The 22,883-nt window shown below is 40.2% G+C and overlaps 1 protein-coding gene across 8 annotated transcripts in view; it reads right to left on the minus strand.

The window, feature by feature from the left end:
* Positions 1-1,813: 1,813 nt before the first annotated feature.
* TUB (TUB bipartite transcription factor) overlaps positions 1,814-22,883 on the minus strand; it is a 262,999-nt gene continuing 241,929 nt past the window's right edge. For 5 of the 8 annotated variants that reach the window (XM_045012470.1, XM_045012466.1, XM_045012465.1 and 2 more), the window contains 8 exons: positions 20,477-20,548; positions 18,884-19,002; positions 17,706-17,897; positions 17,071-17,183; positions 14,339-14,453; positions 4,727-4,825; positions 4,143-4,314; positions 1,814-2,904 (listed from right to left, as the gene is read on the minus strand). In XM_045012470.1, the coding sequence (XP_044868405.1) occupies positions 2,771-2,904; positions 4,143-4,314; positions 4,727-4,825; positions 14,339-14,453; positions 17,071-17,183; positions 17,706-17,897; positions 18,884-19,002; positions 20,477-20,548 (1,016 nt within the window). In that variant the 3' untranslated portion in view covers positions 1,814-2,770. The remainder of the gene's footprint in view (positions 2,905-4,142; positions 4,315-4,726; positions 4,826-14,338; positions 14,454-17,070; positions 17,184-17,705; positions 17,898-18,883; positions 19,003-20,476; positions 20,549-22,883) is intronic. The other 3 variants (XM_045012471.1, XM_045012469.1, XM_045012468.1) reach the window with 1 other exon arrangement.

Genomic DNA, 22,883 nt, shown 5'->3' on the forward strand with positions numbered 1-22,883 from the left:
GAGATTTGGGCATCTCATTCCTGTAGACTCCTTTGAAAATCCTAATCACAAAGGTTGGGGTGATACTCATAGCTGGTGTTTCTTGCTGAGTCAGTTGTCTCAGAATTTTTATGTTTTCTATTCTCTTTGTTGATGTGGGGTGCTCTCGGTGATAAAGACCCTTCTTTATACAAGCTATTCATCTTCTAGTGACTACTGTAAAGATAATTTCCCTTTACAGTTGCTTAGCTAGTACCGTTTTATGGTACTGTGAAGTAACATTAGGAAGACTGGAGTCAATACTCTTTCCAGTGTAACTTACAGGCCATTTTCTCATCCAATTAATAGAAAATGGACTAAGACATTCTGTTCTTTTGAGTGGATTTTGCAAGTAGATAGAAGTACATGGCAATGCTACATGCCATTTTCTAGGCATATAATTATCACTGGAGATGGCCAGAATCAAACCTTCAGATTCTAGCACCTTCTACAGCTTGGAAATCCAAACCAAATCCAAATTCAGCAAATTGTATCTATCTTTGCAATGGGCTGAACCGAAACTCTAGCTAGTACTAGAAGCACTGAGTAAGCTTCGGAGCTGTCATATAGTAACACGAATACCATTTGTTTGTTAAAATTCAAAATCAGATAATGGACAGGGGCTGAGAGTGTGCCTCAGGTCTGGTGCAATAACTCAACAGCTGACAGAGAGGAGACCACACCCATTTGCTGGGGTCTCATACTAGCAAAGTGCTGAATAATGAAAACTGCAAATCCTGGGTGATTACCATTTCTATCATTCATTGTAGGAACTCACTGCTCCTTTATCTCAGATCAGGAGATCTCTTTCTTTCTTATTTTATACGACAGGAAGAAAATATTCTTTGTCTTCAGTCTTTTCAAAAAAGGGACAGTCTCTGCCATTGCTCAGAACATATTCAATAGGTTGGGCCAGGGGTGAACAACCCCCCTCAAAGCCAGGAGGCTTCTCTCCATTGACATCAATGGGATTTGAAATGGGTTTATTCCCTCTAAAACAGACTTTCATAAAAAACTGTAAGTTAAGCAACAACAATCCAACTGCAAGCACATTTGTCCACTGGAATTTCCTTGTCCCTATAGCTGTAATGAGACCTGGAGGCAGAGGTACAGAATAAAACATATTTATCTTATTAGTTGAAATCATACAGTCCAAGTGGCACAACCTGTCCTGATGGCCTGTCCCCTACAGTCACACAGGGACTGGAAGCTATGAGAAGTAGATCTGATCTCATTTTCTTATTATATAATCTGTGGTTATATAATGTAAATATGCTATTAAGGATAAAAAAGGCTTTTTTAATAAGCACAGTATAAAATCTTACTCTAATATTTAAAGCTCTTCTGATAAACTGTTGTGTGTTAGTTTGGGGTAGTAATATTGTATGGGAAAACAGAAGTAAGACTCAGGATCTCCATTATTTTTAAATGGGGTTTTATTCATTTCTCATAGTTAAAGTCTTTCCTTGATGACTTTTGAGATGTTTGCAATGCAAGAAAGCTGAGTGGAGAGCTTGTATTTTGAAATGATATTTGTTTATATATCCCAGACCTATCAGAAAAGATTAAACAAAAGAAAATCCTATTTTAAGCAATTTGTATGTCCTGAATGAACCTAATTTGTATGTAATGTACACTATATATTTGCCTAGAAGAATTTAGCTCAGTAGCTGGCACTTTTACATTATAATGTAAAATAGATTTCAAGCACTTTTACAATGAGAAATAAATATGAAAATTGTTACCGTAGATTTGATAAAACTCAATATCCAAAATGTAAATCAGAAAAGGCCAGAATAATTTAATATATTATTTCTATTACTTTCCTTAGTCATTCACACAACTGGCTTAAAATAATGATGCAGCTCTGTGAAGCTATCTTTATCCAAATATTTATATCACTTGACACAAAATATGTATCTGAATTAATATAGGGATATATAAGGATACAATACCCAAGACCCAGCATGCCGAAATGCTGGCATTCAGAGTCTTTTCCCCCTTTCTAGAATTCCAATAGGTTTTCATTTGAAATAGAACTTAAAAGCAAATAGATGTTAAAACATAAAAAATGACACCTTAGAATTCAAGTGACTTGTGCAACATTATTTTGTGCTGTCTACTTCTCCTTTTTCTCCTACTATAATTAAAACTCACCCTGCTCCTCCACATAAATAATAGCAACAAATCAAGTGCAGTCCAATATAGGTCTTCCACCCTTAGGCTTGGTTTTATATTACATGAGATCCTCGTCTGTTCAAAAAGTGCATCTTTTTTGGTGATCTTTTCTTCCGTGTCGGGTGATGTGAACTTCAAAGTATTCAACACAAGCTTGAGGTCTGATTACAGCCTCTGAATACTTCTTAAACATAAAAACAGACTTTTTTTTTTAAGATAGCTTTCATGGATTTAGAAAAGACACCACTGGGAATGGTGTTACTTGAGCCATGGTCCGGTACATCATGGCACCTCTCCATAACATAGCTAAGAATATCAGACAGGACTTTTATTTACAGAAACTTGATGCCACTTCCAGAAAAATACATAACAGATAAAACAATATTTCCTGAATGTCCTGAATGTTTAAAAGATTCCAATTATTTTCTCCCCAGCAACATGGTGGTCGTTCCAAAAATTAATTTTACCTGGCCTGGTTTCTATGAACAATAAATGATACCAGTGAGTATTTGGAATCATGTTGTTTTCCCTTGTGGCATACTGCTCAGCTGTGTGGAGACTCTACCTCTCCTGTTTACTCACAAGCCAATTTGCTGTCAAAGCTGGAGAGGGCAATAGCAAAGGCTTGTAGTGCACACATTGGGTAGTTGTAGTCCATGGTGAATACATCCTCAGCCACACGGCCAAACTGCATCACTATATAGTCAGCTGTAATAAAAGTCATAAAAGTGTTAGTTTTGACTACAGCCCTATTAAATAAATGTGTGTTCAATACCAATCCACTGCCCCCCCAAATCCTATGATAGATGGATTGAATGCTATAACATGTACTCAGACAAGTAGTCATGACTTCAATGGGACTATTCATATGAGGACACTTTGAATGAGGACAAATTGCAGGAATAAAGGCCTTATGTGTGTTTTCTTTTAACATTTCAGCCAGGTAACCAACGGGTTTTAAAAAAAAAAGTTGGGCCGCCATTCCCTTGTATTCATAAGCATGAAATTCACCTCCATGTAGAAGGCCAACACAAGATCTATGCATAGATCTTGGGTTGACGCTCTGCACAGGGGATAATTTCACTCATACCAGACAGGATCCAATTCCACTCCCATTGACTTCAACAGAAGCAAGGTCAGGCAGGCAGGCAGACAAAGAGGACTGGGAGAAAGAGTGTGAGAGGGGATGAGTACGGGTGTAACTGTGCTGCCTTTGTACACACTTGATCGAGAAACACTGCAAAGGTAATTGTGCAGTGTGAATTTCAGTGTCACTTAGAAGCCTTGGCAAATGTTTAAAACACCATATAGCTCTCAGAGGCTGGCCCTGACAATTCCCATGCATGATCTTCACAATGTTGATCTTACCAAGCCTTCAGCACCCTCACTGTCCTAGACAAGACACTGGTCCAATACATCTGCATCTTCCTTGAGTCATCTACACCTGTGAGTTATGAGAGTGCATAATGGGGCAGATCCTGGCCCCCACTCACCAAGTGCACCCAGAGGGCATAGAGGGGCCAGAAAGCCACAAATGGTTGGAGCAGAATTTCCCCAGCAAAGGACTAATGCAGGCCCTTATGTAAAGGAGTGTGCTGGGGCAGGCCAGGGAATAGCACAGTGCTGACTGCTACAGGGAATTCTGGGTTGCTGCCCAGTCCATAGGTAGCCGGGAGGAGGCTGCTGTAAATTAGCATAGCCTGCAGTGCTGCTCAATTTACACTGGGGGTGGGGGAGCGGCTAACTGGCCTCTGCAGCAGCCTAGAATCCAGAGAGTAGAAAGGTGGCATAAAGCAACTTTTACCCCTACAGGTAGCACAGCAAAAATCTGTCCCAGTAGGTGTAAAACACGATCTGATCTGAATTGTCAGGATAGAATCAGTGTTATAGTGTGTACAAAACAAGTTGTTGTTTCTAATCAGTTTAGCTCGGTGATCTACACTTACGATCATTATCGTGAATAATTTGGAAGTTTTTCACGGAGGCCTGTGTGACTCGACCATGGAAATTTAAAACATAGGACTGGGTGTCATCATTCCAGACCGGAGTTTTGTTATGCAGCTCAATGACGCTCTCCGTATTTTTGTTCTGCCATCTTGCAAGAAGCGTTTCATGTTCCTGCATACATCACACACACAAACTTCAGGTTAGCACTCTCTGAGGGGAAAGGGGGTTAACAACTTCAACCTTACCTCCTTAATGTCACCCTTAACTTCCAGTATCACAGTACAAATAAAAACAAAACAAAAGAATGTAAAGTATTTTAATTGGAATTGGGCATCCAAATCCCATAGGCATCTTTGAAAATCCTAGTCCATAGCTAATCTCTGAAATGTATTATTATTTATTAGTTGTAACATGGTAGCGCCTAGGAGCCCCAGCCACAGACCAGGACCCAATTGTGCTAGGTGCTGTACAAGCAGAACAAATCTCTAACATCCAACCCTTCAGAAGTAGAAACATTACCAATCTGGGAGAAAGAGGACATCCTTAAGTAATTTTAATTGTTGAGACACATTGTAAAACTTACATTACGTGGTCGGATAGAAACTCTTTCATGGTCCATATTCATTCCCGGTATGACCACACTCATTTTGCGAGGTCCTTTAAATCCCAAGACATTTGTTTCCTAAAAATTTTTTAGAAAAAGTATTTGTAATGCTTCTTATTTTTAATCTTGGAAGTTAACTTCTTTAGCACAGAGGATAAAGCAGTGTCATCAGCCCATTATGAGTCCACTCAAAAACCATCTGAATTGCCTGCATTCATCAGCACTGTCAACCTCTCTGTCTTAACAGTTCTGATAACAGGAAAAATGGAAATAGTCTGCCATAAAGCCCTCTGTGGCAAAGCTTCTAGGACAGGCTGCCAGTACATTAATGCAAATAAAAAAATCATTAATTGTTGAAAACATATGAAATAACCAGAATGCCTGGGCACCACTAGTTATCACAATAAATTGCGGTTATGATTTCATAACCGCTAAATGCGCACACACATTTTAATGAAGAGAGAGAGGAAAAAGAGAAACCTAGCTTCCTTTCATTCTACAGCCAGTACAAAAGCAAAAGAGGAAGAACTGCCAATGTTAGCATCTGTTAGTGTTGGTTTGATTTGTAAAGTCTTCAAATATGGTAGGCTTGGAGATGAGAATGACAAAACAAACAAACATGGTATCATGAAGGCAGGTTTTCTTAGTTACAGAGGCAGAGGCAGTAGAGAAAAAAAAAAACATTGGTGCCAGGTATGTCCATGCAAAATATTGTATTTCGTATTAAATGTGCTCTCTATCTATTCAGGTTTTAACCGTGCCCACCGTCATGGTAACCGAGAGTCTCTCAAAAGGTAAGTGCCAAAATCAAAATAGACCCATAGTCTGATTTCTGTTTTCAGTCCCTACTTGTCGTTAGACCTATTATCCTCCCCCACCCTCTTCTATCTTCAAGAAGCGATAAACTGCAAAGGTGGGATTCTCAAATCACTCCATGGGGGCCTCTCTCTGTGCCCACTGAAGTCAGTGACAAGCTTTACCATCAGTTCAGCTACTCCAGGGAGACACCAGAACCTAGTCAAGAGCCTCATTTACACTAGGGCACGTGCAGCTCAACCCATAGAATTTTCAAATGTGACTCTTGAATTTGGATGCTTCATTTTTGGGTACTCAACTGGAAACACCTAGAAAGGGCCTGATTTTTCTTACAGTTTTGAGGGTGAAAAAAAAAAACAGAGCCCTTTATGATGTCTCAAGTTAGGCACCCAAAAATTAAGGCACCTCACATCTATAGTCACTTTTGAAAATGTAGGCCTAAAATTCCTGCCTGCAGATGAAGCCTTTGTCATATTCCAAATTTCTGATATCACCCCCATTATTTCAACAAACATTCCTTACCATTCTACCAGTCCTGCAAAATCCCATTGGGTACAGAAGAGACAGATGGATTTTTATGTCTCCAGGACAGTAATTGAAAGCTTTCTGCCTATTTTACAAAATGCTTCTGTCAAGGTCTTTGACAGAGTAGAAAAAGGTCATCATTTCAGCTGGGAATTTCTATTTGATGCCTGTATAATAGTGAGACCCGAACTAATAGATGTGCCAACAGCATTCACAAGCCAGAGAGAGCTTAGATAACACAGCAAGAGCCAACTTCTGTGAAGAAACTCGTGCCTAGGCTTATCTTCCACTAATTATTGACAATACTGGTTTTCTATTCAGTGTCTTGAGCATTTCTTTTCAAGCTGGAGTTGTGTTATATGCAATCCATTGAGACACCAATGTGGCTGGAGACTGTGAAAGCTGGAGTTAAACACTAATGCCGTATAACATTACTCGCAACAAGAATACATTATTCCCCTGAAACTTCAGTAACATATTCATCAGACTTTCTAGTAAAAATTAAAATTAATGCTTTTGCCAAATGAAAAGGGAACTGAAGGGAGGAAAGTACTGATTTCACACTGTAAATTATACCGTTGATGAGTAAATCACTAAAAGGCTTTATGAATGTGTATATCAATGGATGTAATCATTTTGCCAACATCAAGCTGCAACATTAAAATTCAGTTCTGCATAAACATGGAATACATAAATAAAGCAAGTAGGGAAGGAAAAGGAGCTTAAATTAAGCGCAGAACTTCCCAACATATCATCATCCAAATAAAGTCAATTTCCCAGATCTCCTCCGTCTTTCTTTTCCACCCAATAATTTTGTTATAAATGCATTTTTATTCCAGGACTGTGACTAGTGCTATTTGGGGAAAACAGACCACAATCTGATCTGATCCCACTGTAACAGTCTCGATCTACACCGGTGCAAAGGAGCTCAAAAATAGGATCTGTGGACCAGATCCTCTGCTCCTGTAAATGATAATAGCTCAATTGACTTTATTGAAGCTATAGTGAGTTAAATCAGTTGAAGAGCTGCTCCTGTGTGTTTAGGTGATGGATCATCTGCCATTTACCTGACCATTGTGTTGTTCCTGGGAATAGTATAATGGTAATTCATATATTTAATCAATGGAGCGTAGGCTTTTCCATACTCTGTCTTTTAAAACAGTGTAAATTTGGGCTATTATGTGTTTTGTTACAATAATAGTTATAAAATCCTTGTTCTATACACCCCAACTGCTCGCATGCAAATAGCTCTATAGGGAATGCAAAAATTGAATCGATGATATCCACTGTCTTTCCTTGGTTTCATTCCCTTCCTATCTGAACTACATATACACACGAGTGCCTTTTTGTAGAACTTATTTACTGTTGAATCACACACAAGGCCAAAACTCTCACTACATCAAAACACGCTAAGATATACTATGTACCTCACTGTGCAAGTGATTTAGAGCCTAAACAACATCCACTGAAGTCAGTGGGAGTTTTTTCATTAACTACAATGGAAACTGGATCAGATATTTTTTTATTATTTTAGCACCCAACTTACTGAGTCTGGAGCAAACTGAATTGTGTGCTATTCACTTAACATGGTAAGTGTTGAGCATGGCAAACAGTCTTGCTGCTAAGCATACAGCCAGATCTCTGCATCTCACTAAAATCTTACTTCAGATACGTTTACAAAAGCACAGCTATTCTGAAATTGGCCTTTAGGTGCTGCTGAAGATTTATTAATCAACTATTCTGCCATCACGATAAAATTATCTGTGGTGAGAGTACAATTACTTTGCCCTTGCACTTATTTTAGCCATAGGACTTGGAGCATAACACACAGGGGAGCTCCACTATTAGGGATTTCAGGGCATTCATCTTACAATTAACAATGAAGTTCTTGCCAGTCTCATTTTGTTTGGAAAATTGAGGCATGCTGGTCGGATTCAGTATGCTGGTTGATGCTGGCACAGCTTTCTCCAAAGAGGGACTTGATCAATATGAACTAAGAGGGAGTTGGGTTTCACATCTGACATCAGATGTTTGTTACAGTGGGTAGTTTTTGCTCAAGGGAAACCCAAGGCTGGAATTAAAAAGGTCGCCTTAGGATAAAGTTGTTTTGAATACAATCTGTGTGGTACTTTACTACACTGCATTTGTGCTGCAATCAGTACAAACAACCTTTACTTTAACAGGCAGTGTCATTAATCAAATCAAATCAAATCCAGATCTTCTTTTGTGCTGTGGTCAGAGCGCATTTGCAAATCTAATAATTTTCTTCTGAAATATTAAAAAAATCAGCGGAACAAGTAATAGTCTTAACTATGTAATTTTTTATATATACTTGTAAGTTTTAAATACACTGATCTAGTAATAGGCATAGAAGCAAACTCAATAATCTGTTTTATCCGAACTCACCAAACAGTGGGTATGATTCTGATCTCACTTGCATTAGTTGTATGCATGCAGTCGCTAACTCCATTGACTACGGTGGGTTTTTTACCTGCAATGTCCAAATATCTGGTGATTCCATGCAAATGATACAGTGCTTCAATTTGCATATTTTATAACTATAGCTATAGCTATATATCACTTCATTTGCATATTTCTCTTTTTTAATACATATAAAAAGTTTTTATTTTTTTACTCCTACTCCCGGCTAGCAGCAGCAGATCAGTTGCTCTGCTACAGGGAATGCCACACTACAAAAGTCAGTAAAAATAATTCACTAGACATGTAAGTGCCTCTATGTCATAGTGAAACTGAAGTCTAAATATAAAGTGAAGTCAAATGCTTGAGTTTATGATTTTTAAGGTATTGTTTGCTGAAAATCTGAAGGGGTGGACGTGAAGCGCCCAGACACCAGAGTGAAGGGGAGGGTTAATGGGTGGGGGAAATGTGTTGTGTCATCTGCACTAAGACAGAACCAATCCCACGCCCAGACAAAAAAAGCATGTTAATGTTGGTAATATTATTGACCCTATTGCCTGGAGTCATGCCCATGAAAGTGGAGGGGCCCCTCATTTCGGTTTTCATGTTTTCAGGGAGTTTCGCAAGGGAGTTCTCCAGGTGAAGGAGGAACAAATACAGCATCTGTGGGGTAAGTGACTGTCTGTAGTGTGTGTTTGTTTGTGTTTGGGGGTTACTTGCTGTGTGCTGAGCTTGTGTTTGTCAGTCTGTTTGTTTGGTTGGTTGTTTGAAGGACTGTGTGCTGTGGCTGGCAGTTGGAGGCTGTGAGCTTCAAAGGAAGGTTTGAAAGCTAGAAGCCTCTGGTAATTGGCTGAGCCTTAATCAGTGGGCGGGGCATTCACACAGGCCAGGGCTTTATAAAGCCACGCAGAAGTGCCAGGGGCTGCTAACAGGGAGTTTCGCAAGGGAGTTCGGAAGGGAATCGGGAAGGGAGCTGGGGTCCCTTGTCGGCTCTATCCATACCCCTTTAGTCCCCTTAAAACCTATAAACTAAACTCCATTCAAAACTTCTTGCTTTTAAAAACCCTTTCATTAACTAGGAGGCAATGCAGGCAGAAGCCCAGCAGCACAGTGGGGGCTATCCAGTTTATTGCACTGAGTGTAGCATATATGATTACCTGCCCTGTGGGCAGGTGGTGTATGTGTGCAGTCGGTGCAAGGAGCTCCTGGCCCTCAGAGACCACGTATGGACTTTGGAGGCCAGGGTGGCGGAACTGGAGGAACTAAGAGAGGCAGAGAGATATGTTGATGAGGCTTTCCGTGACACTGTAGAATTGTCCCACCTCCGCTCAGACAGCCCCTGCGCTGTTGAGGAGGAAGAAAGGCCCAGGGAAGCAGAGCAGTCAGTGGGAGCAGAGGGAAACCTTCCCATAGTTGGGACCCTCCTTCCAGATGGTGCTGGGGTTGCCTCTCGCACTGAGGTTACCTCTCCGAGGAAGGGAACTCCAGTTGCTAGGAAAAGGCAGGTGTTAGTAATGGGAGATTTGATCATTAGAAATGTAGATAGCTGGGTTTGTGATGACTGGGAGAACCGTATGGTGACTTGCCTGCCTGATGCAAAGGTTGCAGATCTCTCGAGGCATCTAGACAGACTTATGTGTAGTGCTGGGGAGGAGCCAGTGGTTGTGGTACATGTAGGTACCAATGACATAGGGAAGGGTAGGAGAGATGTCCTGGAAGCCAAATTTAGGCTGCTAAGAAGAGACTGAAATCCAGGACCTCTATGGTGGCATTCTCAGAAATGCTCCCAGTTCCACACACAAGGCCAGGTAGGCAGGCAGAGCTTCAGAGTCTCAGTGCGTTGATGAGACGATGGTGTAGAGAGGAGGGGTTTACGTTCATTAGGACTGGAGAAACTTTTGGGATGGGGGGAGCCTATACAGGAGAGATGGGCTCCACCTAAACCAAAGTGGAACCAGACTGCTGGCACTAAACATTAAAAAGGTTGTAGAGCAGTTTTTAAACTAGGAGATGGGGGAAAGCCAACTACTGCAGAGGAGCATGTGGATCGGACACAGACTTCTCTTAGGGGAGAGTCTGATGATAGAGAATCTCCAGGTTATAGTCAGGAGCAGAGGATGGAAGAGGATAATGTAAGGGCCGGATCAGATGATAAACAGTCACATAAAAAAGAATCTGACACATCAGAAAAGGGAAGACAAATAAACAGGGACAAGTTTTTAAAGTGCTTGTACACAAATGCCAGAAGTCTAAATAATAAGATGGGTGAACTAGAGTGCCTTGTGATAAAGGAGGATATTGATATAATAGGCAGCACAGAAACCTGGTGGACTGAGAGCAATCAATGGGACACAATCATTCCGGGGTACAAAATATATCAGAAGGACAGAACAGGTCATGTGGGGGGAGGAGTGGCACTATATGTGAAAGAAAATTAGATTCAAATGAAGTAAAAATCTTAAGTGAATCCACATGTTCCATAGAATCTCTATGGATAGAAATTTCATGCTCTAATAAAAATATAACATTAGGGATCTATTATCGACCACCTGACCATGACAGTAATAGTGATGATGAAATGCTAAGGGAAATTAGAGAGGCTATCAAAATTGAGAACCCAATAATAGTGGGGGATTTCAATTATCCCCATATTGACTAGGAACATTTCACTTCAGGACGAAATGCAGAGATAAAATTTCTCGATACTTTAAATGACTGCTTCATGGAGCAGCTGGTACGGGAACCCACAAGGGGAGAGGCAACTCTAGATTTAATCCTGAGTGGAGCGCAGGAGCTGGTCCTAGAGGTAACTATAGCAGGACCGCTTGGAAATAGTGACCATAATACAATAGCATTCAACATCCCTGTGGTGGGAAGAACATCTCAATAGCCCAACACTGTGGCATTTAATTTCAAAAGGGGGAACTATGCAAAAATGAGCGGGTTAGTTAAAGAGAAGTTAAAAGGTTCAGTGAGTAAAGTGAAATCCCTGCAAGCTGCATGGGCGCTTTTTAAAGACACCATAAAAGAGGCCCAACTTCAATGTATACCCCAAATTAAGAAACACAGTAAAAGAACTAAAAAAGAGCCACCGTGGCTTAACAACCATGTAAAAGAAGCAGTGAGAGATAAAAAGACTTCCTTTAAAAAGTGGAAGCCAAATCCTAGTGGGGCAAAAAGAAAGGAGCATAAACACTGCCAAATTAAATGCAAGAGTATAATAAGAAAAGCCAAAGAGGAGTTTGAAGAACGGCTAGCCAAAAACTCCAAAGGTAATAAAATGTTTTTTAAGTACATCAGAAGCAGGAAGCCTGCTAAACAACCAGTGGGGCCCCTTGACGATCGAAATACAAAAGGAGCGCTTAAAGATGATATAGTCATTGCAGAGAAACTAAATGGAATCTTTGCTTCAGTCTTCATGGCTGAGGATGTTAGGGAGATTCCCAAACCTGAGCTGGCTTTTGTAGGTGACAAATCTGAGGAACTGTCACAGATTAAAGTGTCACTAGACAAGGTTTTGGAATTAATTGATAAACTCAACATTAACAAGTCACTGGGACCAGATGGCATTCACCCAAGAGTTCTGAAAGAACTCAAATGTGAAGTTGCAGAACTATTAACTAAGATTTGTAACCTGTCCTTTAAATCGGCTTCGGTACCCAATGAATGGAAGTTAGCTAATGTAACGCCAATATTTAAAAAGGGCCCTAGAGGTGATCCCGGCAATTACAGACCGGTAAGTCTAACGTCGGTACCAGGCAAATTAGTTGAAACAATAGTTAAGAATAAAATTATCAGACACACAGAAAAACAAACTGTTGAGCAATAGTCAACATGGTTTCTGTAAAGGGAAATCGTGTCTTACTAATCTATTAGAGTTCTTTGAAGGGGTCAACAAACATGTGGACAAGGGGGATCCAGTGGACACAGTATACTTAGATTTCCAGAAAGCCTTTGACAAGGTCCCTCACCAAAGGCTGTTACGTAAATTAAGCTGTCATGGGATAAAAGGGAAGGTCCTTTCATGGACTGAGAACTGGTTAAAAGATAGGCAACAAAGGATAGGAATTAATGGTAAATTCTCAGAATGGAGAGGGATAACTAGTGGTGTTCCCCGGGTCAGTCCTAGGACCAATCCTATTCAATTTATTCATAAATGATCTGGAGAAAGGGGTAAAAAGTGAGGTGGCAAAGTTTGCAGACGATACTAAACTGCTCAAGATAGTTAAGACCAAAGCAGACTGTGAAGATCTTCAAAAAGATCTCACAAAACTAAGTGATTGGGCAACAAAATGGCAAATGAAATTAATGTGGATAAATGTAAAGTAATACACATTGGAAAAAATAACCCCAACTATACATACAATATGATGGGGGCTAATTTAGCTACAACGAGTCAGGAAAAAGATCTTGGAGTCATCGTGGACAGTTCTCTGAAGATGTCCATGCCGTGTGCAGAGGCGGTCAAAAAATCAAACAGGATATTAGGAATCATTAAAGAGGGGATAGAGAATAAGACTGAGAATATATTATTGCCCTTATATAAATCCATGGTATGCCCACATCTCGAATACTGTGTACAGATGTGGTCTCCTCACCTCAAAAAAGATATACTGGCACTAGAAAAGGTTCAGAAAAGGGCAACTAAAATGATTAGGGGTTTGGAGAGGGTCCCATATGAGGAAAGATTAAAGAGGCTAGGACTCTTCAGCTTGGAAAAGAGGAGACTAAGGGGGGATATGATCGAGGTATATAAAATCATGAGTGGTGTGGAGAAAGTGAATAAGGAAAAGTTATTTACTTATTCCCATAATACAAGAACTAGGGGTCATTAAATTAAATTAATAGGCAGCAGGTTTAAAACAAATAAAAGGAAGTTCTTCTTCACGCAGCGCACAGTCAACTTGTGGAACTCCTTACCTGAGGAGGTTGTGAAGGCTAGGACTAAAACAGCGTTTAAAAGAGAACTGGATAAATTAATGGTGGTGAAGTCCATAAATGGCTATTAGCCAGGATGGGTAAGGAATGGTGTCCCTAGCCTCTGTTTGTCAGAGGATGGAGATGGATGGCAGGAGAGTGATCACTTGATCATTGCCTGTTAGGTTTACTCCCTCTGGGGCACCTGGCATTGGCCACTGTTGGTAGACAGATACTGGGCTAGATGGACCTTTGGTCTGACGAGGTACGGCCGTTCTTATGTGCTGACAATCCTCCAGGTCATTCAGCGCACCACCCATCACTCCAGACAGATTGTTTCTTACAGCCCGAGACTCACCCTCTCAAGCTGGGGGGGAGGGGATGGTGTGGCTAGCTGGTCCACATCATACTGGAGCCAGGAAGAGGCCGGATGCTCCTGGTTCCTTCAGGGGGAGACATGTACTCTCTCTCTCTCTCTCTCTGAGGGACCATTTCAGACCTACCTGCCCAGCTCCCTGTGAACTCTATGGATCATAGATGCCATCTCCAGGGTGCCATTGCTGCTGATCATGTTTTACTGGTAGTAATTTTGTCCCCACAGCTACAGTTCCCATAAGATGCGTATAGGAGTGTAAAGCATTCTATCCCTGTAAGCTCTGAGGTCTTCTGACTGGAGATGAGGGGCCTGTCAGATGGCAATCTCGCTGGAGACGAGGCGTACATGTGAATACATTTCCTACCTCTATTTCCTGTTAAGTTTCCTTGTCTTCCTGAGAGACAATCTGAAACTGGGAGCCTGAGTTGTTCAGGGAGCGAATTCTGACTTATACCAGTGTAAGTGAGAAGAGAACCAGGCCCAATGTTTTGAAAATTGACTCCCACTCCTTACAGGCTTTGCCTGCGAGCAGTACTTACATAGCAAATAGCAGCTAGCTCCTGACGCAGGTTACTTGCTTCTAGGCTTGATGTTGTTTTCATTGGATTTACTCCATTGTCATATACTGTAAACTTAGTCCCCATAAGATTTGATCTATCAAAAAACAAGACGACAAATTACTTTTGTCGACAGTACAGCCTGAATAATCTAGTCCCTTATCATATCAGAGCCTCAAGTGGTAAAAAACCCATAATATTCTATTAACTGTAAATAAAGTGGTCATCTGAAATGCTAAATATACATGCACCTCTGGGAGGCAGGATATTACAAGATGCATGTTATAGTTACTGTCCCTATTATTGCACTGTGCTGGGAGAATTCTTGTAATCTACCAAGATCAAGAGGCAATAAATCACATATAAGAGAAGCATTACAGTTCTAGTTAATCTACAGTGCCATTTTCAAAGCAGATCATATATAAAAAAAAGTTAAATAATGAGTATCGCGCATGGTGCTTAAGACACTCATGAGGCTGAGTTTTGTTGGGCATTTCTGTTGAGTTAGCTGCTGTTTTAGTTGGATGGTTTTCTTAAGTTCTATCAAAGGTGCCTAGAGCAATAGATAGGTACTTTTCTGTATATATATTTTTAGAAATCTAAAGAAATAACTAAAATATATGTGTGCAATAACATACAACATGCATGAGAAAGCTGTGCAGTGAAACATATTTACTCCACCCTGAGCCATTTAACTATCCATACCTGGTTTGACACAGATCTGGAAACAAATGTTTTGCCACCCAGGGCTGAAAATGTTTCAGCATCCTCTGAGTGGCCAAGAAAAAACCAGCCAACTAACCGACCAACCAAAACAAAAGAAAGAAAAAACGGTCAGAAATGTGGTGCTCCCTCTACCACAACTTTGGAAGTTGGCGCTCTGGGTGACCACCCTAATTGCCTGCCCCTAATGCCTGTCCTGCTTTGAAGAGCAAACTTTCCAGTGACTCAACTTCTCTTACACTATTTTTTTCATTTTTACCAATTCTAATATTGCATCCAATTTTTTAGCCACTAGTCCTAACAGACCCCAAATAATGATGTTCCCGTGTGTATATATAAAAGTTTTTAACAACATCAGATTTTCTTCTTTTCCTCTTTAAATGAAAGTCAAAAATAATGTGTGTGAAAATATAGTTTGAATATTATCATTATTATTATTATTCTGTATTTATATTGTAGTAGTGCCCAGAAACCTGAGCCCATTGCTCTAGGCACTGTACACACGTATAATAAGAACTTACAGTCCAAGTAAAAAAATGAAGCACAAGTATATATTAACAACAGACTGTCGGGGAGAAGGACAAGGAGGGGGAAGAAGCTCATGGTTCTATAAGAATTCCTGCACTTATAAATAAATGCATGTCAAGGCTGATTCCCCATTCTGGTACTCCGAGTGCAGAAGGTGGGGACCCACATGGATTTTCAAAATTAATATTGGCCCCTCCAGGCTTGATTAAACTCCCAAGGTTACAGCTTCTCTCTGACCTTGGCTTGGTAAATGCTGCCAACACCCAAATGCAAACCCCTTGGAACCCAGGAAGATGCACTTGGGAATTCCTTCCTGTGGGTATCCTCAAGCCCTTTCACTCCCCCCACCCCTCCCCTGGGGAAGAGTTGAAAAAGAAAACAAAGGAAATTAGCTGTTGCTCCCAGCTAATTAAACATATAGATTTGATCTATCTTTGGACACCAAAAATCCAATCCTGTTCTTAAAAAAGGTAAATTTTATTAAAAACAAAAAAGAAAGAAAATACATCTGGAATTTAGGCTTTTGCTAGATTTAAAAAATCCAATTACAAAAATTAAGCATCAATATAGCTCTCTTGAGGTTCAGCTTAAAGGTTACAAGGAAAACAAAAGCATCTGGGGTTAGCACAGAGGCGTCCACAAGCCAATAAGAAATAAACAGAAATAAACCTAAATCATGTCTTTCTAGACATTCCCTGATTTACTTACCTATCTGGGGTTTCAGTTAAGGAGGTTCAATTCATGAATTGATGCTTTTTCATACCTGGTTTAGTTTCTTACAGCATTGCTACTGTGTCTCTGCTCTCCGGGAAACCACAACACCCAGAAAAAGGGAATTTTTTACCCAATTTTAAGAAGTTCTAGCCCTCCCGTTGGCTCTTTTGGTCAGGTGCCCACTCCTTTCATTTCACCTGTTGACTTGTTAACCCTTTACAGGCAAAGCAAGTAGAGAACAGCTACTAAGAGGAATTTTTTAGCTAACTGGCTGGCTGGGTGTCCATAAAAGGGAGCTTCCCCCGCCCCCATTTATCACAATGCAGTTTAAGGCTTTTATTAAAGGGCAGGAGACAGTGGTAAAATTTTCAAAAGGGCCTAAGGGCAGTTTTTCAATGGTATTTAAATCAATGGAAGTTAGGCACCTAATCTGCTTAGATGCTTTTGAAAATCCCCCTAGGTGCATATCTGCATTGGTAGGCACCTAAATAGATTTGGAAATTTGTCCCATTAGCTTTCAATAAGATTAACATACCTAAATAACTTTTAAAAATGGAAAATGGAACTTGGGTAAAATTTTCAAAAGTACCTAAGGCCTAGAGTCACATGATATAACCAAGACTGTAACTAAGAGTAAGCCCCCTTTTTAATTTACAGAACGTACAGGTATCATAATTGCAAAAAACCTGAATATTCTGTCAAGAAAACGTATATTCCTTCCTCTCTATCTTGGGTACTTAAATGTTTACCTTAGTTTGCCAATGAAACTCTCTCCACCTCGAGACAGGTCAGTTGGGTCTATAGAGATGAGGTAATTAGAGGTTTTGCTCTTCTTTCGCTTCCTTCCAGCTAATAGAAATACCTAAGGAATGCAGAAAATGTAACATTGTAGAACGTCAAAGAATGTTTAACACCCCATCCTCCCAATAAATGGGCAATGTTCCTGAGGTTTATCATCAGCAGCAGACGCAGTCACCTGAGACTTAGCAAAAATGGTAAAAAACCAGCAAGGCACAGTAACTGCTTCTTCCTTCAATCCATTATTTATGGTTTAAATAATTAAACCTGATATGCTTTGTTAAATGTTTAATTCTAGCTTGTACTGGCTCCTCCAAAGGGAAGTAAAAATAGAAGCTTTTCAGTCTCAAAGGGCAAGGAGTCTCAGTTGCTAACGATTTTCAGCTGCCAGGCACTGACTCTTCTAAGACCAAATAGTAAGATAAAGAATGGAAAAGTAAATGTAATGTGGTGACACATTGCATAGTACCAAACCCTTAGTCAAAGGAAATGTATAATTCTACCGGCTACATAAAAATTCTGAAGACACTTTTAATGGTTTTAAGTTCAGGTGCAACTGGTATGTCATTCAGGTATATTTTATGACCTTTTTACCATCCTCCCTTTCCAAGTGGAGGTAATAGGTAGGGTACATTCCTCGGTCCATTCCCTTCTTGTCTCTTGTGATTCGGCATTTGACGGTGACGCCCTGTGGAGCAGGTCTCACAGCAAACTCCTCCAGGTCATCAACATCTATGACAGGCTCATTTGCGGAAGGACTGGGAGCTGAGGCTGCCTCCTAGAAGAGTAAGAAAGGTTACTTCATGTTTACTTTACAATTACAAAGGAAAGACTGAAAACACAAGATTTTAAAGAAACATGTCAGCAGCTTCACTGCAGAAACAGCTCTTAAAAAATAATAATAATAATGGCAATAACATAGCACATTGCATTCCCCCTGTTCTGGACCCCTTATGCCTCTCAGGTGCTGCAAAGGGGTGGGATTTGGAGGCAACTGCTCAGATGAGAATCCCCCCTCTCAGCTGGTGTAAAGCCATTGGAACAGTCTCCGATGCCAACTGCACTCCTGCATAGGGGACATACTGGAAAAAAGGAGTGGAGTTAGTTGCACCTATAAAGTCAGACTCATAACCAATGCAAGGCAGAATCTGGCTCAATATTTATGGATGAGTCCTTCGCAAAACTCTAGATCTGAATACCCCCATTTCTAAGAAAGTTCATATCTGAAAAAGGTAGGCAATCGGGAGATCACGAAAGGGAAAAGTGGGTGGTTTGGGGATGGATTACAGTTGAGGTAGTAGGGTTAAGAATGACTGTACTAGAGAGTTGAGAGCACTTTGGGTACCAGTGGCAGGAGCAGAGTGAGAGACTACAGATGGAGAGAACAGTGAAGTCAAAATCTCTCTCCCTATCACCAACTCTGATCAAAGATTTTATTTTAACAATTTGATATTTAGTTTACCTATTTTTCTGTCTCTTCATTCAAGTTCAGGTAATATTAGCTATGTGTTTACTTCTGGGAATGTTTGGTTTGACTTTTCAATGAAATTTCAGGTCATTTCACCCATCTCTAGTTTTTGGTTTTCAGGGGACGCTCTCCTGTTCAACCTTTCCATTACTTGCTTCTCTGAATCCTGTGATGTACTACAGCAAACCTCCCTCAAGACGCTATATTAAAAAACACCTTGTTAAAAAATGCTGGCTTTCTGACCTGGAAATGACACAGTTCATATTAATCTACAGGCAACACTTCTGCCTTCTGACCTTGTTTGATTTCTTGCTTGTTGCAGAGCCAGGTCGGGTGTTACTGTTTAACTGGGAGGAACTTGAGCTGTCTTCATCATCCTCATCCTCTTCATCAAAATTCATGCTGCTTGAAATGCCTGAGGAGCAAGCAAACAAGTTTATATGAAATGTGAAAACACTAAAGCTGCATATGCATGCATACAGGGTACAAACAATGATTAGTATTTCTCCTACTGTTGCACCTAGAAGCCCCAGGTGAGATTGGGGTCCTGGTGTGCTAGGTCCTGTACAAACACATAGTAAGAGAAAGCTCCTGCCCTGAAGAGCTTTACAATCTAAATACACAAGACAAACAAAGGGTGGGAGGAAAGGAAGTGTCATTATCCCCGTTTTATAGAGATTGAGTGATTTACCCAAGAACACACAAGAAGTGTGTGACAGAGCCAGGAACTAAATCCAGATCTCCTAGTTGAGTGCTTTAAATACAAGATCATAAAAGCCCCATTCAGATCGGTGAAGGCAGCCCTTTGCAGCTGCCCGGGGGTATAAAAAATTGCAACATATACCACATTATGGTAAGATTTAATTATTTAGCTATTCCTAAGGCTCTACTTAATATGCGATATTGCAGAAATTGTGGATTAGGCTTCCACCACAATTTTGATTTTAATTAGCTTACTTTGCACAGTACACAATTTTGCATACATTTTGAAGTTTACAACACATACTTTTTTCACCATTAGTACAGTAGAACCCCATTTATCCAAGCTGATAGCAGCTGGGGCTTGGGCTGTCAGTACCTGCGCAAGGCGGGGCTCCCACTGTCAGCCTCATGCATTGATGAGTGTAATATAGTTGCAGCAAAATGTCCCGTTATCAAAAAACCCCAAAAAATTAGCAGGCATAACATAACAAATACTGAGTGTTTGTATTGTTCTGGCAAATTTTTCTTAAACAAATAGGTCTTCTTTGGCTTTTCCAAATTACTGCAATTAATAAATGTCCATTATTTATTTTCTGTGATTTTTCTGTGTCTTGTCCACACTCTGCCGCAATTATTTGACAATCATCCTGCAATTCAAGTAGAGCCTTAGCTATTCCTATATTGTCTCATGGGGAGCAGATCTTAGTGTGAGGAAAAAAATAAATAAAATCAGGCTCTGTTTTTATGTATGTTTTTGTATGTAAAAATAAGACCAGAACAGAGGGAATCTCTTAGATTGCTGATCCATTTCACTTTAATACTTATGTGTCAATCCCACAAGTGCCCCAGCCACACAAACTTTGAGTCTAAGGAAATGGAACTTTGAAGACCAGGTTGGACTTGGCAGCAGAAGGTCTAGGTAGGTGGGGTCTGGGAAGTCTAGCAGGCCTGGTTTTCCAAGGGAGTTTTACGTAAATGAAACCACCTTCCACTTTTGGTCCAAATCTGAAATTACAGCTTGATTACATAATATGTTCCAAAAATATTAGTTATTTTCCATAATTTTGGTCAAGAATTTCCATGATTGTTAATTCAAATAGAAGGGTAAATAGGACAAGTACCAAACAAAAATCTTTGGAACCAAATAAACAGTAGGGGCAGGGTTAACTTCTTCCTTCTGTACTTACCTGGGACATGATCCAGGGCCACAAGACTGGATTGGGAGGTGGAAGTGGACCAGGATGTATTTGCGTGGGGATCTGGGAAAGGAAAAAATCCATGGGCTTGGTTTTGTAAACCCTTAATCACATGAACAATCCTTAATGAGAGGACCCCACACATGACTAAGGGCTTGCTGGGTAAAGCCACATTTCTGCTGCCATAACTCTCAGATATTCTCCTTTATAAAAGCCATCACTTATTGAAGACTAAAATTTACCTTAGGCCCATTGAAACCTGGTGTCACCTCCCTTTCAGTATTTGAATTAAATGAGAATGAGCTGAATTATAGAACTGAGATTACCAGAATGGATTATTCATGCTAAATGGCTGCATTGTTAATCTTTCAGCACATTGTGGGTGAGTTCTTCATAGTGAATCTTTGGTCTACTTTTTGATCTTTGACACACCAATATAATTCAGGGGTACACACAGCAAGCAAAGATTGAACCAAACTAGTATATAGACTCAGATATTAGCTGAAACGCTTGTGGCAATATTCTTAGGTTTGAATTTTGACATTGATCAAAATTGTGTTCTGTAGCTTTTATTTAATTTTTTCTTTATTTTATTGCTATTTCCAATCACTTCAAATGCTCATCCTCCCACAAATGCATAGGGGTCAAGTAGATGCGTACACATTGTTAAGTATCCCTTAGAGATGCAACAGGCATGGTCCCATCATCCACTGCTTTAGTTCACCCTACTATGGAAACAAACAATACAAAAATGGCGTCAAAAGAGTCTCCAACAATATCCTGTGTATAAGGGAAGTCGGAGCTCATAGATTAACTAGTCATTTGGCCATACCTGTTAGAATTCGAAGACCTGCGCTCACCCACCACCATCACACATGAACAGGAACTACCTGAAGAGAGTGCGATGACGTGCTCCTCTTTTCATTCTTTGACTCCCATTGAGAACCTTAAAAGCTATTTAACAAGAGCCAATTTTTCAAACTGGGGACATGGAATTATAGTTGCTTTTCTACAACTGGATATTAAGAACATTAGACTATTTGGAGGGCATAACACTGAATGATCTGAAGTTAAGCTCCTTAGCTCATGCAGATGACAACAGGAAGACACATTTGAATTAATAATGACATCCTTTGCTACCTTGGAAAATTGGTGTAGTCAACTTGGAGTTACAATAAATGCCAAAAGATGAAGTGACTGAATCTTGGAAAAGGACCAAAGATAAAGTGCTGAAATGCAGATGCAGCAAAGTCATAGAACAAGCAGAATCTTATGTGTACATAGGAAGCTTGATCAGTGCCAATTGCACCATAAAGGACGAGGTTAAAAGGAGATGTGCCTTAGCCACAAGTGCTGCACAGAAATTGACGGAATTATGGACTGTTAAAAACATTACAATTGGTATCAAAGGGAAAATTTATCAAACCAGTGTGCTAACAGTATTACTCTATGGCCTGGAAGCAGCTGCATTCAATGAAACAGAGATCAGAAGGCTGGTGGCAGTAAAGATGAAAGACAGCAGGTGTAAAGTGAAATGATTTAAAGACGATTGAAGAGGTTAGGAAGAGAGTAGGATGTCAAATCAGGGTACAGGATTGGCTACAATTGAAAAGATTACAACAAGGGGGATGCTGCAGGTGACAAACAAATGATAGGATGCTAACGAAAACAATGCAAACACAATCAACAACATCAGTCTGACCACCAATTAGATAGGACATTATATGCAGGGACATGATCCGGCTGGGTTTAACAGAGGAATAAGTCAAGAACAGCATGAATGGCAATGCTGTACTGTGTTCCCAGTGTCTGCAAAGATGATCTGGGATGGGGGAAAAAAATGGGCAATGGTGCATAAAAAAAGAAGGGCGCTGAGCACACTACTATGCAGTGGCATAAACAGTTATTTTATTTTAGTCTGCATTTACACCCATCGTGCATGAGTCAGATTTTGCTAGTGTAATCACTACCAAACGTTTGCCAGTGTTTGACAAACTGGTTCTAAGCATCTTTTGGAAAAACCCTTTGAATGCTTTAAAGAACCTCCTGTTTCAGCTTTGTTTCCAGAAAGCAATTTTGTTTGCTGCTTGAAGTATTACACAGATCTATTCCTTCTCTAAATCTCAAAGCAACAGCAATTTTACCTCCAGCTGGCAATGAAGAATTACAACTATCCAGACTGCTACAGTCACAATGACATTAATGAGACTGATAAATGTGTAACTAAAGGTTAGATTTCCATCTGATTTTTGCTAAAACCTGAGGAAGTGTGTCTCTGTCCTTGTGATTCATTCACTGACAAGGAAGGCTCAATGGTAAAAGTACTGAAATCAAAAGGCCAGAATATTTCCCACAGGAAGAAAATTATTCTAGTTGTGGCACTTTCCAGCAGATGGGG

Source organism: Mauremys mutica, chromosome 4 (assembly GCF_020497125.1).
Source record: "Mauremys mutica isolate MM-2020 ecotype Southern chromosome 4, ASM2049712v1, whole genome shotgun sequence".
In the NCBI taxonomy this organism is placed as follows: domain Eukaryota; kingdom Metazoa; phylum Chordata; order Testudines; family Geoemydidae; genus Mauremys; species Mauremys mutica.